We start from the raw sequence: 17193 nt of genomic DNA on the forward strand, positions 1-17193 counted from the left end.
TTATTTTACAGGTCCGTTTTCCTGCAGGTATACATGTGGATCGCAGGCTTGCAGTTCCTATGTAGGCCAAACGAGGGCAGTATTTAACAGCCACACCAACCTTCTCACTGTTTTCCCCAAACTCCCAATAATTCACAGTGTTAGAGCTCTTAAGTGTCTAAAACACTCATTATAATTAGTCTAAAATGTGTTCCTCACCACTGAAAACATAAATTACTCAGGCATCGTGGTGCATGCCTATAATCACACTTGGCGGGTAGCGGCACAAGAATCAGGACTTCCAGGTAATATTCAACTGGGTGAGTTTGAGGTGAGCCTAGGCTGCTCAAGACGCAAAACAGCAGCAGCAGCAACAAAAAGAAAACCACACAAACCACTTTAAAAATAGATTGAGCTGCCAGGCGGTGGTGGCGCACGCCTTTAATCCCATCACTCGGGAGGCAGAGGCAGGTGGATCTCTGTGAGTTCCAGGAAAGGCGCAAAGCTACACAGAGAAACCCTGTCTCAAAAAGCCAAAAAAAAAAAAAAAAAAAAAAAAGATTGAGCCATAATTTATATCAGAATTATAAGCACTCCAAAGAAAAAAGTATTAGACCCAATACTGCGGTGTATAGTCTAGTGGTATCTATAATACTGTGTTTAATGTCAACTGATTGTAGAAACTGAGAAGATCTAAAGAGGAAAGAGGTTATTTATTACCATAATACGTTTCCTCCTCCTGAACAATTCTATGCCAGCCTGCTCCGTTCTCTGGAGACTGACCCTTACATACTGTATCAGTGAATTCCCTTGCTCCCTCGCTCCTGTTGGATCCAGCCAGTTGTCCTTCACTGAATGGCATGGAGGAGTGAAGTGGGAATTCATTTCTCCTTCTCTGTTTAGGGGTCTCAGGTCTGATGAATGTGTCTTTCTCCACATCAGCTGCTGCTCCTTCCAGACCTCAGGTTTTCCTAAAGTCCACCTTTGCAAAAGTAACTTCTCATATTCTGATTTTGGTGTTCTATCTACTTCTTTCTAAGATCTAGACTGGTAAAAGAGCAAAATGGTTCTTTCTGGACTATTCAATACAAAGTTTCTTTTCTTTTTCTCTCTATCTCTTTCTTTTTTGATTTTTCAAGACAGAGTTTCTCTGTGTGGCCTTGGCTGTCCTGGAACTCTGTAGACCAGGCTGACCTCGAACTCACAGAGATGCACCTAACTCTGCCTCTGAGTGTTGGGATTAAAGGCATACACCACCACTGACTGGCTCAAGGTTTCTTTTTTATGCTTTTCAAAACATAGCACTGCCCAGCTATGGTGGCATAGTCCTGTAATATTAGCATCCAGGAAGACACCCCTGTGCTGTGGGATGTTCTGTATGTGAAATGTATTGCTCTGATTGGTTAATAAATAAAACACTGATTGGCCAGTAGCCAGGCAGGAAGTATAGGCATGCTGTGGGATGGTCTGTATGTTAAATTGCTCTGATTGGTCAATAAATAAAACACTGATTGGCCAGTGGCCAAGCAGGAAGTATAGGCGGGACTAACAGAGAGGAGAACTGAGGAAACAGGAAGGGAAGAAAGAGACTGCCTGGAGCCGGTGCCAGGACAAGGAAGATGTAAGGTACCAATAAGCCATGAGCCATGTGGCAAAGTATAGATTAATAGAAATGGGCTAAATATAAGAGTAAGAGCTAGACAATGATAGGCCTGAGCTAATGGCCAAGTAGTTTAAATAATGTAAGAGTCTGTGTGTTTATTTTATAAGTGGGCTCCAGGACTGGCCGGACTTGGAGGGAGCTGGAGAGAAATTCTCCAGCTACATAGGCAGGACAAGAAGAGAGGAGAATTCTGGGAAGTGGAAGGCTGAGGCAGAGAGACACTGCCAGCCGCCACCATGACAAGCAACATGTAAAGATACCGGTAAGCCACAAGCCATGTGGCAACTTATAGACTAATAGAAACGGGTTAATTTAAGATAGAAGAACTAGATAACAAGAAGCCTGCTGTGGCCATACAGTTTGTAAGCAATATAAGTCTCTGTGTTTACTTGGTTGGGTCTGAGCAGATGCGGGACTGTCGGGTGACAGAGATTTGTCCTGACCGTGGGCCAGGCAGGACCAGGAAAACTCCAGCTTCACCCCTGTAGTGGTATTTGCTCTGCCCACGACCTTGGGCTATAGGCCCTCAAGGAGGCAGTGCTTCTTGCAGTTCTGACCTCTTAAAACGTAAGGGAGTCCCTTCTCCCTTCTGCTTGGTGTGGTCGGACTGCCAGGTGGATTCACTCCAGTCAGATCAGAGGATGATTTCAGCTGTCTCCTGCATTCTGTATTCATGAGTGTATTTCCACAATTTACCCTAATAAATTTCCCTAATACTCCTTAACCAGACTTCTGTGGATTTATCGATTATCTGGCCCCCAGACTAGATAGTTATAATATTAATCTTCCTTAGTCATGATAAAAATACATTAGATATAAACTTTAGACTCACAAAAATAGGATAGATGATATTTCTTTAATTTTGCCAAATACAAATAGACTAGATATTGTAACTGTAATTCTTGCTTGATAACTGTTTTTGTTATATATAATTTTACTGTGTTAAAGTTAAAACCTTCATTTTTGATTAGACAGAAAAGGGGAAGTGTTGTGGGATGTCTTTCTGTATGCTGTGAATATGTGAGGCTCCCATCGGATAATAAATAAAGCTGTTTTGGCCTATGGCAAGAAAGCTTACAGCCAGGTGGGAAATCCAATCAGAGATACAAAGAGAAGAGCAAAGTTGGGGGAGACACCAGCCGCTGCTGAAGGAGCAATAATATGCCAGCAGACCGGTAATGCTACAGCCATGTGGCAACATATAGATGAATAAGAATGGGTTAATTTAAGATGAAAGAGCTAGCTAGCAAGAATCTGAAGCCATAGTCTATACAGTTTATAATTAATATAAGACTTTGAGTAATTATTTTATAAGTGGCTATGGGACCTTGGGGCCAGGCAGGACCGGAGAAACTTCCATCTACAACCCTCCCTTCTTCTTCTAGCATATTATGGGATTCATAGATAATAAAGTGGTTCTATGGCAAATTAACCCATCCATGATCTCACATGGATGGGGCAGAAGCAGCTGAAGCATATTCATTCAACAGGAATCCCAAATAATTTTTTTTAATTTGGTTTTTCGAGACAGGGTTTCTCTGTGTAGCTTTGCCTTTCCTGGAACTCCCTCTGTAGCCCAGGCTGGCCTCGAACTCACAGAGATCAGCCTGCCTCTGCCTCCTGAGTGCTGGGATTAAAGGCGTGCGACACCACCGCCCGGTCCAAATAATTTTTAATAGACTATTAACATAGTACTACTAACTACAGTCTTCCTGTTGGACATTAGCTACCTACATTTATTCATGATGTGTATCAGTTATTTCTATTTTTAGTCCTATAACCACGGTTTTTCTAACTCCCAACCTCACCCTGTCTATTTTATTCTCTATTATTACATCTTTGGGGTTTTTGTTTCTGTTTTGTTTTATTTTGTTTTTCCTTCAGTGTGAGATCATGCAGTATTTTCCTTTTTCAGCCTGACTTATTTTACTTAGCATGATTTTTCTAAGCTCAGCCATTTCCAAGTTTTCATGAGAAAAATCTCATGAAAGTGGGGCTGGAGAGCTGGAGAGCTGGCTAGGGGTTTAAGAGCATTTGTTCTTGCAAACGACCTGGGTTCAGTTCCCAGCACCCATATGACAACCATCTATAACTCCAGTTCCAGGGGATCTGATGTTCTCTTCTGGCCTTCACAAGCACCAAACACACACACACACACACACACACACACACACACACAGTGCATAGGCATATACGAAGGCAAAACACTCATACAGATCAAATAAAATTGTTTAAAAAATTTAAAGTCTTAGAGGCTTTTTAAAATATGACCTCAAAACCACAGATATCAAAAACAAAAATATATGAACATGCATCAGACTGAAAAGCTTCCACATACACCCATAATCTCAGTCCTCTCGAGGTTGAGGCAGAAGGATCACCATGAACTCTAGGGTAGCATGAGCAACATGGGAGCTACAGGCCAGTCTGGGCTAGGTATCAAGAGCCTGTGCCACACCAGACCAAATCAAGCCAAACCCTGTCGATGGAATTCTAAACGGTCTTATTAAATAAGAAACACAGAGCCAAATGCAGAGTTAAAAGCCCAGAGATCGAGCAGTAGCCAGGAGCTAAGACCACTTTATCTTACCACTTGCTGCTGTCCTTCCCCTGAGAGAGAGACCTTCTTCCGGTGTCCTGTCTTTTTATTGCCTTGTCTGTTCTGCCTTCTCATTGGTTCTAAACCCAACCACATGACTTCCTCGCCACTGCCTGTCTATACAGACCTCCAGGTCTCTATGGTTTGTACTGAAATTAAAGGTTCGGGTCACCTCTTGGCTGTGTTCTTGAACACACAGAGAGTCTGCCTGCCATGTGATCAGATTAAGGGTGTGTGCCACCACTGCCGGACTTCTGCTAAATGGCTTGCTCTTAGCTCTGATCTCCAGACAACTTTATTAACATACAAATAAAATCACATTTCAGCACAAGCAAAAAATCACCATAAAACCCCTCTGCACAGAAAAGGAACTGATTAACAGAGTAAAGAGAGAACGTGTGAAATGAGTTGAATATTCTCAAACCATAATGCTAATAAAGGATTAATTTCCAACTTTGATAGGGAATTCAAACAACTAGCAAGAAAACAAATAACCCTATTTTTAAACAGCCAAAGAACATAAATGGGAGGGCAAGATGGGTCAGAAGTAACATGCTTGCCATTAATCCTGGCAACTTGAGTTCATTTCTCTGAGCTTCCATAATGGAAGGAGAATACTGGCTCCTGCAAATTGTCCTCTCACTTTTATACACATGCTGTTGCTTGTATACTTGTACACATATACAACACACACACACACACACACACACACAGTGATATTGTGTTCCCAAAAATATTGTGCACCCTAATAAACTTATCTGGGGTCAGAGAACAGAACAGCCACCAGAAAATGGTGGCACACACGCCTTTAATCCTAGCATTTCGAAGGCAGAGATCTGTCTGGATCTCTGTGAGTTCAAAGCCCCACTGGAAACAGCCAGGCATGATGACACACATGTTTAATCCCAGGAAGTGATGGCAGGAAGCAGAAATATATAAGGTGTGAGGACCAGGAACTAGAGCCTGGTTAAGCTTGTTAAGCTTTTAGCAGCAGTTCAGCTGAGATCCATTTGGATGAAGACAAAGAGGCTTCCAGTGAGGTTAGATGTGGCCTGTTTTGTCTCTCTGATCTTTCAGCATTCACCCCAATATCTGGTTCCAGATTTGTTTTTATTAATAAGACCTTTTAAGATTCGTGCTACACACACACACACACACACACACACACACACACACACACACACACGAAGAAATGTAATTTTAAAAAGACAAATAATTGGCCAACAGGCATGTTTAAAAAAAAAATGTCCAACATCCCTAGTCACCAAAGAATTACATTTTAAACACATGGAGTCAGGTGAAGTCGCTCATACTTGTAATTTCAACATCAGGGAAGAATTGGCAGAAGGATCATGGCTTCAAGGCTAGATCCTATCTCAAAATCAAACAAGTAGACATCCAAACAAAACCACAATGAGTTGTCACACCAATCCCGTTATCACTCTTTCCTCCAAAGACAAAGGAAAAAAAACTTATCTCGGTGAGAATTTGAATTATGCGTATGACAAAACAAATAGAAATTTTTCAGAAAATTAGAAATAGCTAGTACACAATGCTCTGAAAATTTACTTATGGTTGGGTATGCAGCAAATGGAAATGAAATTGACATTGATACAATAAAAGACATTTCTGAGCTGGAGAGATGACTCAGAGGTTAAGAGCACTGAGGCCTTGAGTCCAATTTCCAGCAACCACATGGTGGCTCACAACCATCTATAAAGAGATCTGGTGCCCTCTTCTGGCATGCAGGCATACATGCAAGCAGAACACTGGATACATAATAAATAATAAATGTCGTTGTGTGTCACTACATGGGTGTGTGAGTTCAAACGGATCCGTGGAAAGAAGACACAGAGGCATCTTTAGAATGAATCTAGCCTTTCATGGCTGCAGGGGGGTCCAGTCTTGAAGGACTAAAGCACTATCCCTTTGCCTAGGGCATTTTTATTACTATTTACAGTTTAGTCAGTTAATTTCCATACCTTTAAAGCAACCTAAAAGGAGCTCCCAGAGATAAAATGCCAAGTGCAAATTACTTGATTTCTCAGGTACCACGGGGTTCCTGAACCAAGTTTTGCATAGGCCTTCCATCCTTGGGAGACTCTCTGATCCTTGACTCTCAGCAATTATTCACATAGGGCGATAAGACAAACAAAAGGCGTGGTTAAACAAAGGAAGGATTAGGGCTAGGTGCTACCCTTTGGAGCCAGGCCAGGAGCTCAGCAGGAATGCAGCCACAAGTAAATCTTAAAAACAAAACAAAACAAAACAAAACAAAACAAAACAAAACAAAACAAAACAAAAAAACCCCCAAGAGTTGTCAAACTTCCATTGTGTTGATATAAGGAAGAAAAATAAAAAGGAATAACTGTGCCTTGAACAACTAACTCCACATACTGCCCTTCCCTTGACAAGCTCTCCTGTCAGGCCTTCGAGATTGATACTACTGCACCATTTTACTCAGCAGAGGCTAGGGGCTCAGAAGAGTCTCAGTTGCCAGTAATATGGAACTCACATTAGAACAAAATGTTCTCAAACAAAATATCACTTTTTTTTTTTCTACTTTCCTAATAAACCTGGATTCCAAAGCCAAATGTCTACATTTTTCCCCACAGGCTTTTGCTTGAAGGATATTGTCTCCTGATTACTTAAGATCTTCCCAATAGTTTTGTTACTTATAGGATTTCACATAGAAACCTGTTTGTTTTCTAATGAGAGACAGAAATAGGGTGGAGGTAGATGGGAGGGAAGTGTAGAGGAGCTGGGAGGAGTACAGGGATGGAAACCTATAACCAGAGAGAAAAAAAACATATAATTTCAATACAAGGAAAATAAAAAGATGTTTCTTCATGTCCACATTCATTACAGAATTATTCACAATAGGAGAAACATGAAATCCATTGTGCTGAACAGTTTTATGTCAACTTGACACAAGCTAAAGTCATCTGAGAGTTGGGAACCTCAATTAAGAAAATACCTCCATAAGATTGGGCTGTACACAAGCCTGTAGGGCATTTTCTTAATTAGTGATTGATGTGGGAGGACCCAACCCATTATGGGTGATGCCATCCTGGGTTGGTGATCCTGGGTTCTATAAGAAAGCAGGCTGGCCAAACCACAATGAACAAGCCAGTAAGCAGCACCCCTCCATAGCCTCTGCTTCAGTCCCTGCCTCCAGCCCTGCTTGAGTTCCTGTCCTGACTTCCTTCTATGATGGACAATGATATGGAAATGCAAGCCAAAGAAACCCTTTCCTCCCCAACTTGCTTTGGGTCATTGTGTTTAATCACAGCAATAGTAACCCTGACTAAGACATCCATTTAAGCCTCCTTCAGTGTATCAAGAAAATATGATGCATACAAAATGGAACATTCTTCAGCCAAAAAAGGAAACCCTGTCATTTGCAGCAGTTTGGGTGTAAATGGAGGACTATGCTAAGTGAAATAAGCCAGGCACAGACACAAACATAGCCTAACGTGTAATCTAAAATGATCTCATGTGTAACCTAAAATGGTTGAACTCAAGGAAGTGCGGGTATCAGGACTCATGGGGGATGTACTAAAGGATACCAAGTGTCGCTTGGAATAGAATAAGTTCTGTATACCTGCTGTATATCATAATTTCAATGAATAATAATGTATCCATGCAAACTGCTTAAGAATCTTTAAGTGTTCTCACCATAAAGAAACATTATATGTGTTCTCATCCTATAATGTACTTATAGGGAAGCATGAGGTTGTACTCCATATATAAATATAGGCAATAAATATCCATTTGCTTATGCAATTTACAATTATTTGAATATAATCTAGTTACAGAATTAATCCAAAGCTGTAATTTGAATCCAGAAGTTTTATCTTCAGAGTTCCTTAAAAATATTTATTTTCTGACCCTACTCAGAAAAAGTCTGTAATTGACAAACCTAAACTACAGGCCTCTAGTTTACCTACAAGAAAATATAAGGTCTATGGAATTATAAGGTAATGTTAAGTCTTCTGTTGTAGAATATGATTTTAAAATGTGTTACTTTTGTTTATTTTGCATTTGTTTATCTCTGTGAAGCTGTGTTACTGTGCCTGCCTAAAACACCTGATGGTCTAATAAAAAACTGGCCAATGGCAAGGCAGGAGAAAGGATAAGTGGGGCTGGCAGGAAGAGAGACTATATAGGAGAAATCTGGGAGGAGAAAAAGAAAAGAGATGAAGGAGTGAGGAGATCTAACAGCCACAGGAGGAGGAGGACTCCAGGGGCCAGCCACCCAGCTACACAGCAAGGCGCCGAGTAAGAGCAAGATTAACAGAAGTAAGAGATTGAGAAAAGCCCAGAGGCAAAGGTAGCTGGGATAATATAAGTTAAGGAAATAAGTCAAGCTGAGGCCAGGCATTCATACTTAAGAATCAGCCTCTATGTGTGATTTATTTGGGAGCTGGGTGGCAGTGCTCCCCCACCTCCACAGTAAAAAACAAACAGCAACAGTCTTCACTGTCCTTTCATTTACCTTCAAACAGCCTCAGAATCCATTCTTCTGCTTGTTTCCTCAAAAGTTACAGATACACACAACAGCAGTGCCTCAGAGACTGGCAAACAGCAGCTGTAGAGTAGTGTGAGGGCTGTCGAGTGCACATGTACCGTCTGCAAGATCCTGGGTTCTTGCCAGAGCACACTCTCCCCCACCCCCCCACCCCCGGAGGCAGACAAACAGATTGAAAACTCACAGACACGAAGTAAAAGAAGACAACCAGAGAATCAGAAATTTAGAACAAGGTAAGACCTTAGAATGCATCTAGTCTAGCTCTTAGAAAGGAAAGGAAAAGGCTCCAGGAAAGGAGCATAGACTCACTCACTGTCATGTAGCTAATTTCTTGTAATTTGAGAATGATAATTTGGGTCTACTCTTACTAGTAATAGGGCAGATGAAATAAAACAAGTCAGTACTAAAACACTGTTGTTACTTTTTATTTATTTTTCTTTTTCTTTTTTTTTTTTTTTGAGACAGGGTTTCTCTGTAACAGCCCTGGTTGTCCTGGATCTTACGCAGTAGCCCAGGCTGGCCTCGAACTCACAGAGATGTGCCTGCCTCTGCCTCCGGAGTGCTGCGATTAAAGGTGTGTGCCTCCACCACCCGGCTCCCATTGTCTTCATTTTAACATATATGAGAGTTAGAAAAATAGGACACCTGTCACACATCTACAGAAATAAATCCTTTTATTTTATAACATTCCTTTTCTTCTTGAAGATGCATACAGTACTTGTAAGCCCAAGAATTCTGAGAAAAACTATAGAAGACCTGGCACTATTTTTGAGAATTACACAACTGGGCAGCAAAATAACACCTTTATAAATGGACAGACATACAGAAATTAAAAACTTAGTGTTTGCACAAAAAAATAATAGTTACATTCAACACGTTTCTTAAACGTGCATTCAAATGTTTAATGTTTTCTAAGCTTTGGTCATCATGCTTTATCATAACTTGTTAAATTTCACAATTGTGCAGATGATTAAACCCAAAAGTTCAGCAAATATACCATAGTAACACAGCAGCAATAGCAAGCTAATACTGCATAATCATATTAGCAGACTGATTCAGAAACATGTTATTCACAAAGAGCACACAAAACTTATTTTGTGATAACATAGTTAAATGACTTTTCTTCCATTTCATAAAACAAGGCAGAGTAATGAGACATAGCAGAACATGATTACATAATAAAAAGTATATTTTTAATTACAAATCTAATTGTACATATGGGGCAACAAATTGCAGTTTCTATAGAATAGTGCAAATGAGCAGAATTTGTCTCAAAAATGTTTAAACTTTAGTTCATCCCAGGCGCCACAGGTTTCATGACTATTAGTTTATAGAATTATTTCAGGTTTTCACGTGATGGCTAGAAGGGCAGAGCTGTACTCACAGGTAGGCCACTGACGTAATTTACTGGACATGAAATGCAGGCACTCAAAATGCAAAATATAGCTTTAAAAATATTTCATTTGTTATCATGTAAATTGTTCATCGTAACTATTTCATCAAAAACTCATAATTCATTTAAAACTGTCATATCGAGCAATTCCTCTAAATTTTTTTTGATATGTGGTGGTTGAGATGCAGCCTGGTTTAATAAATTCTGACCCATCTGTGCAAAAAGTGCTTTTGACAATTTAGCTGTGGCTGTTCGTATGTTTCCGCCAGCTCCAGGCAGGGAGCCGCTGTGTGTCATATTCCCTAAGAGGTGCCACAAAACCACCAGCACTTTCTGTTCCGTGGCATGAGGCTTCCTTTGATAAAGCTCCATGACAATATCTGGAATACAAAACATGGGCAACAGTCAGCTTCCCCCAAGTCAATTCAGGGTCTGTTAACTTGTCAATTGGCAAGTAACCCAAATATGGACTTCTGCCCTGGGCAGAAACCCTAAGAAGTTAGGCCTTCAAAACAAACAAACAAAACTAGGCAAAACTTGCAAAGACTGGATCTTCAGATGTCACAGTGCCATATGTATAAAACAACTAGTTCAGGGGAAAAAATGCTAAAGAGAAACATCAAACCTACAGTAAATCTCAATATTTTCCAAATGCAATTAAATATAATTTACAGAGCTCAATTCATGGACTGTTCATCAAACAAAAGACTGAACTATCATTCTTCCGTGTGCATCCACATCGGCTCTAATGCCCATTTAACAAAGGACAGAATTCTCCATCTTCCTCTTCCCTCTCCATAGTGCTGGGCATCAAACCCAGGTGTTTCAGAGTGCTAAGCAAGCAATCTATTATAGAGCTTCACCCTCAGTCCTAGAATTACTTTAAAGACTATTTTGTAGCCTTAAAATGTTCTTTTGTAGACTACTAATACAATTAATTTCTATTCTGTACAGACTGAATTGTCAGCTGTAGTAAAAAAAATGGAAATACCCATCAGTTTATCCTTAATATCATTTGCAGGAAAATGGACATAACTGGTGATCATCATTTTCAGCAAAATAAATCACACTCAAAACCAAATGTTGCAGGCTTTCCCTCATTTGTGGGTCATAAATTCATGTAGATACCCCAAATACTTATGCACATAGGCCATGAAAGTAGAAGAAAGCCTGGCCTGGGAGACTGAATGGGAATAATGGGAAGGAGCCGGGGGAGCAAGGGGGAAGTGACATACGGTCAATGTATATAATATACTTACATGCAAATGTCTGTCCATAAACTCTACATTGGGTAAAATGAATGCATCCCTATAGAAATTCGTAATAAAAGTACATTGCTTTAGAAAATATTACTTAAAACTACTTACCAGCAAGTTTTTCTGTCATATCTTGTTTTGCTTTTCCATTTAGAAACTGAGCTTTTGTGCAAAATGGTTGAAGAAGTAAGTAATTGTCTAAAATAGAAAAGAGACATGTCTAAGAATAAGCTCTCAATAATTTTGATTAAACAGCATTAATAAGAAAAAGAAATAATTTATACAGTGTAGATGTACTAATTTAAGAACTCCATATACTTAATCCCTACTTAATAGTTGTCTATAACTGTAAGAGTAACATTCTTGAGGCAAAGATGAAATAAAAATATGCATAAAGCATTAAGAAACTACCACACAGCATAGAAGGCAAAGGGCTGTTGATCTCCTGGGCATCTTATTTTCAAATGACTTTATTATAAAACAACAACAACAAAAATGGTTTTTATGGAGAAGTGGTTTTTACATTTAATTTTTTTAGAAAAAATATTTTTATTATAATTACATAATTCCCCCTTTCCTTTTTTCCCTCCAAACTTTAAAAGATTCACAGGAAGTTGTAATATAGTACTGACAGGCCTTTTACATTGAAAGGCTACATCTTACATAATTATAGGCAAGTATCAAGCCAGGTGGTGGTGGTGGTGGTGGTGGTGGTGTACACCTTTAGTCCCAGGAGGTAGGAGCAGGCAGATCCTTGAGTTTGAGGCCAGCCCGGTCTACAGAGTGAGTTCCAATACAGCCAGAGCTATACAGAGAAACCCTGTCTCAAAACACACACACACACACACACACACACACACACACACACACACACACAAAATCAAAATAAGGGATGAATGTACAGAGCTCTATTCCATTTCCTCACCTACTCTGAGTCACACAACAAATGAGATAGAGAAGGGCTCCTTCTCCATAGACATCTTGCTAACCCCTCCCTTCTGTAGTGATGAAACACAATCGTGAATGGGATTAAAGCCCATTGCTTTGGGCTCATGTCAGTTGAGTCCATGCTCACTTAGGGCCTATGGGAGCACAGGACATCATGAAGGAGGCTTACAGTGGTGTAAACAGTTTACCTCACGGAATCCAGGAAGGGGAGAGACAGGAGAGGCTTGGGCCTAACATTCCCTTCAAGGGTGGGTCTTCAGAGTTCTGCCTTCTAAAGTTTCTAAGACCTACAATCAGTGCCATGGAGAGAGAACTTGTCTTCAAAAGGGGGAGGGGGGGGGTCTGCTGTACACTTAAGATGTAAATCATGCTGGGTGGTGGTGGTGCACGCCTTTAATCCCAGCACTCGGGAGGCAGAGCCAGGCAGATCTCTGTGAGTTTGAGGCCAGCCTGGGCTACCAAGTGAGTTCCAGGAAAGGTGCAAAGCTACACAGAGAAACCCTGTTTCGAAACCAAAAAAAAAAAAAAAAAAAAAGAAAAAAAAGAAAGAGAAAGAAAAAAAGATGAAAATCATAAAAATACCAATACTTGCTTCCCTATCTCTCATCAATGCACACAACAACTAGAATGTTCATTACCTTAGTGATTTTTGTCCTTTTAAAAATATGAATAAATCAAACAGAACAGAGTATGACTTCAATATAACTTTTTTTTTTTGGTTTTTGGAGACAGGGTTTCTCTATGTAGCTTTGCACCTTTCCTGGAACTCACTTGGTAGCCCAGGCTGGCCTCGAACTCACAGAGATCCGCCTGGCTCTGCCTCCCGAGTGCTGGGATTAAATGCGTGCGCCACCACTGCCCGGCCTCAATATAACTTTTTAAATAGAATCATGCCTCTGTGGTTCATACACATCAACCCAATTATCAAGTCTGCTCCTTTCTATTGCTTAATAGTACTCTATGGATATGCTATGACTTGGATATGGTCGAAGTGATGTTTTACACTAAGTATATTTTGTTTTAAAAGAAACTTGAAATTCTTTCTAGAGTGCCTGTACTACTTATACTCTCATTAGAAATGTATTCAAGAGCCAGGCTGTGGTGGCCCACTCCTTTAATCGCAGCACTCAGGAAAGAGGCAGGCAAATCTCTGTGAGTTCAAGCCCAGCCTGGTCTACAGAGCTAGTTCCAGGACAATCAAGCATACACAAAGAAACCCTGTCTCAAAAAATAAACAAACAAACAAACAAACACTCACAATCCACTGCTTCTGGGCTCCACGAGTATTTGGTTCTTTCTACTTCCTTCCTTTATGTGAATGTAAGTGTGTAGGCATGTGTGCGCCACAGGTAAAGTGTGGAGTCAGAGAACAACTTGTGGAAGTTAGCTTTCCCCTTCCACCACATGGATCCTGGGAATCACCAGGGTTAGCAAACAAGCTCTTACCTAGTAAGCCATCTTTCTAGCCTCAGTCAACACTTAAAAAGGAAAAATGTAGCTGTTCTAATATCATACAGTAATTAGTGTCTTAATTTGTCTTTGCATTGCACTAAGGCAAAGTAATGGTGAATATCTTTTGTGGGCACGTTTTCCATGTATATGTTGTCCTCAGTGAAATGCTTCTTCATGCCTTTTTGCTACATGGATTTTTTTTGTTCAAGGTTGAGTTTTGAGAGTTCTTTATATATTCTAGATATGAGTTTTTTGTCTATTATGTAGTTGCTAAGATTTCTGTCTCAGGATGTCTCTTTTCTCTTTATCTGCTTAATATAATCTTTTGTACATTAAAAAATTAATTTTGTGTATACACATTCCATAATGAGACAGCTAAAAAAACTTTTTTGGCTTGCATCTGGTTCCTTCACACTTAGACCGTTCCCCCTGATGATTTTGCCGTGTATCTGTCTTTGTATTAAATCCCAGTCATAAGCAAAACTGAACATATAAAATGTCTTCCATAGAAGACTGCTTTCCTTCAGGAGTCTGGGATTTTGTCACATCCTAGGCAGACAAGATGACAATCTAAGGAAGACTCTTTGTCTTTAGTGAGCTTCCTTGTTAGACAACATGTCACAGTGGATGTGCTCTGTGCAGTGCTACTGCGAAAGGTCCCTTGAAAGCTGGCATCTAGCCAGACATGGTGGCACACGCCTTAAATCCCAGCACTGGGGAGGCAGAGGCAGGCGGATCTCTATGAGTTTAGGGTCAGCCTCAAACAGCAATTTCCAGACCAGCCAGGGGCTTCTGTAAAGGCTGGAGGAGGTCTTTCCTTCCATCATGTGGGTCCAGGGATAGAACTCACATTGTCATACCTGGTCAAAAAAACACCTTTACTTGCTGAGATATCTCATCACCACAATTTAAATTGTTTTAACACAGTTTTTTTTTTTTGAGGGTTTCATGTATGAGTACTATATTTACATCATTTCCACCACACTCTCCCCACTCTGACTCCTTATCCATAACCCTTCCACTCCCTCTCAACTTCATGACCTCTTCATTATTTTACATATACTGTGTGTATATATAAGTACAACCAGCTGAGTCCACATAGTGCTGCTCACATGCATATGTGTTTTGGGCTGACCATTTAGGATTGCACAGCCTCTCAGGGGCTTGTCCATGGAGAAGATGGATTCTGCCTCTTACAGTAGCCAATGCCTGCGGCTCTTCATCTAAGGGTGGAGCCTTGTGAGATTTGCCCTACCTATGTTGGCATGTCAACTGGTATAACACTGTTCCTGCTTCCGTACACACCCATATTGTTAATATTAAATTGATGTAAAGGAACTCCCTTTCATAGATAGAAGACACTATTTCTAGCAGACATCCTGGTCCTCTGACTCTTATATCTTCCCACCACCTGAATTCAGTTTATTGACATGCATGGATCATGCTTGTAGAACGATTCTTAAAGGTTTATTAAGTTCTAATGTCCTGAAGATGTTTGAATGTTATGTCCCAAAAGCATTAGTTATATTTTACATTTAAATCTATAATCCATTTAATTTCATAAATATGAGGTAAAAAATTTAGAACTCAATGAAAAAGACAATCAATTTAAACATTTCATTACTAAAACAATTTCTGAAAAAGTTTAGGATATACTAGGAGTTAAAAATATGACTTATTTCAACATATAAATACTATACAGGTTAAGAAAGCATGGAAGTGAAATCACTAATTGGATTACCAATTGCGATGCCTTACCTACGTGCTGACTCAGTGCATGAACAACATTGGTGGCGGCAGCATATATGCCTGGATTCTTGGAATTCAGATTGTTATCCACAATTGCGGGGATGAGCATGTTGATTATGGGAGACAAGTTGTCTCCAAGTAAAGGAATCATTTTATGCATTGTTTCTAGAGCCACCAGATTCACTTTGCTGTTAGAATCATGAAGGCGAGACTTAAAAGCATCAAAGATCTGAAAAGAAATTGGTTAAATTATTTAAAGTAAAACAATGCTTATACCTATTACATTATCCTTGTTTGCCGCTTCTTATTTCTCCTACTTTACTCTTTACACACACACACACACACACACACACACACACACACACACACACACACACGCACACTATTCATTCGTTTGTTTTTCAAAACAGGGTTTCCCTATGCCACAGTCCTGGCTGTCCTGGAACTCCCTTTATAGACCAGGCTGGCCTTGAAATCAGAGATCTGCCTGACTCTGCCTCTGAGAGCTGGGATTAAAGTCATCCACCATTACACCTGGCCATATCTCTCTCTCTCTCTCTCTCTCTCTCTCTCTCTCTCTCTCTCTCTCTCTCTCTCTCTCTCTCTCTCTCACACACACACACACACACACACACACACACACACACACACTATTTAGACTTAACTCAGACAATAGAAACTTTATGATTTGTCAAGTTTAAACATTTACAGGTAGTAAAAATTCACCCTGAAAGATGTTTTAGTAAATAAAGGTTACTAATGTGGCTTGACAGGAGGCTGCCTTAGTCCAAGCATGATTAACGTGTGGTTAGTTAGAAGATGAAGGTCCGCCTCATTTGATGCTAAGAACTTGAGGAAAGTTTCTATAATCTCTTTATTCAGAACAGAAGACAAGGAAATTTTACTGTAGGTATCTGGTAGGACAATTAGATGTAATGTCACCTCCCTCCCTTAGCTACAGTAAGAATCCAACCCAAGGCCTATGCTTCCGTGCTTGGTAAGTGCTCTACCATTTTTTTTTTTTTTTTGGTTTTTCGAGACAGGGTTTCTCTGCGTAGTTTTGCGCCTTTCCTGGAGCTCACTTGGTAGCCCAGGCTGGCCTCGAACTCACAGCGATCCGCCTGGCTCTGCCTCCCGAGTGCTGGGATTAAAGGCGTGCGCCACCACCGCCCGGCTTAGTGCTCTACCATTAAGCTGTATCTCTAGCACCCGCGTTTTTAAAGGGGTCCTCCCACACTCCCTGGGCCTTTGAACTTGCAGTGTAGCCGAGGATGCCCTGGAACTACAAGCACTGTAGCTTATGTGGTGCTGGGGAATCTAACATTTGTGTGTGTTAGGCAAGCACTCTACAAAAAAAGCTACATCCCCAGCCTCCTCAGAGTAAAGTTTTATTAGTTTTTAATATGATACTTTACTAATTACTCCTATTTCTTTGGATTCCTTAATTCATAAATCTCAGCACATAATACAATGGATGTTAAATAAGCCTTTAGTCAGGCATCAAGGAGCTACTCTATGAAGCTAAGGCCATTAACTAATCATTCCTTATACTTACTTTTTCTTAATTTTTTATGTTGAAAATAATTTAACCAAGAGATTTACTTTTATTTAACAGATACTAGA

The 17193-nt window shown here is 40.2% G+C and overlaps 1 protein-coding gene across 3 annotated transcripts in view; it reads right to left on the bottom strand.

Moving 5' to 3' along the window:
• Positions 1-9429: 9429 nt before the first annotated feature.
• The window catches only part of Togaram1 (TOG array regulator of axonemal microtubules 1), a 66982-nt gene continuing 59218 nt past the window's right edge, over positions 9430-17193 (bottom strand). For all 3 annotated transcript variants that reach the window (XR_013044253.1, XM_006986936.4, XM_006986935.4), the window contains 3 exons: positions 15580-15799; positions 11533-11619; positions 9430-10545 (listed from right to left, as the gene is read on the bottom strand). Coding sequence is in view for 2 of the 3 variants with exons in the window: in XM_006986936.4 (XP_006986998.1) it covers positions 10280-10545; positions 11533-11619; positions 15580-15799 (573 nt within the window). In the remaining variant the exon portion in view is untranslated. The remainder of the gene's footprint in view (positions 10546-11532; positions 11620-15579; positions 15800-17193) is intronic.

This window comes from Peromyscus maniculatus, chromosome 14 (genome assembly GCF_049852395.1).
Source record: "Peromyscus maniculatus bairdii isolate BWxNUB_F1_BW_parent chromosome 14, HU_Pman_BW_mat_3.1, whole genome shotgun sequence".
Taxonomy (NCBI): domain Eukaryota; kingdom Metazoa; phylum Chordata; class Mammalia; order Rodentia; family Cricetidae; genus Peromyscus; species Peromyscus maniculatus.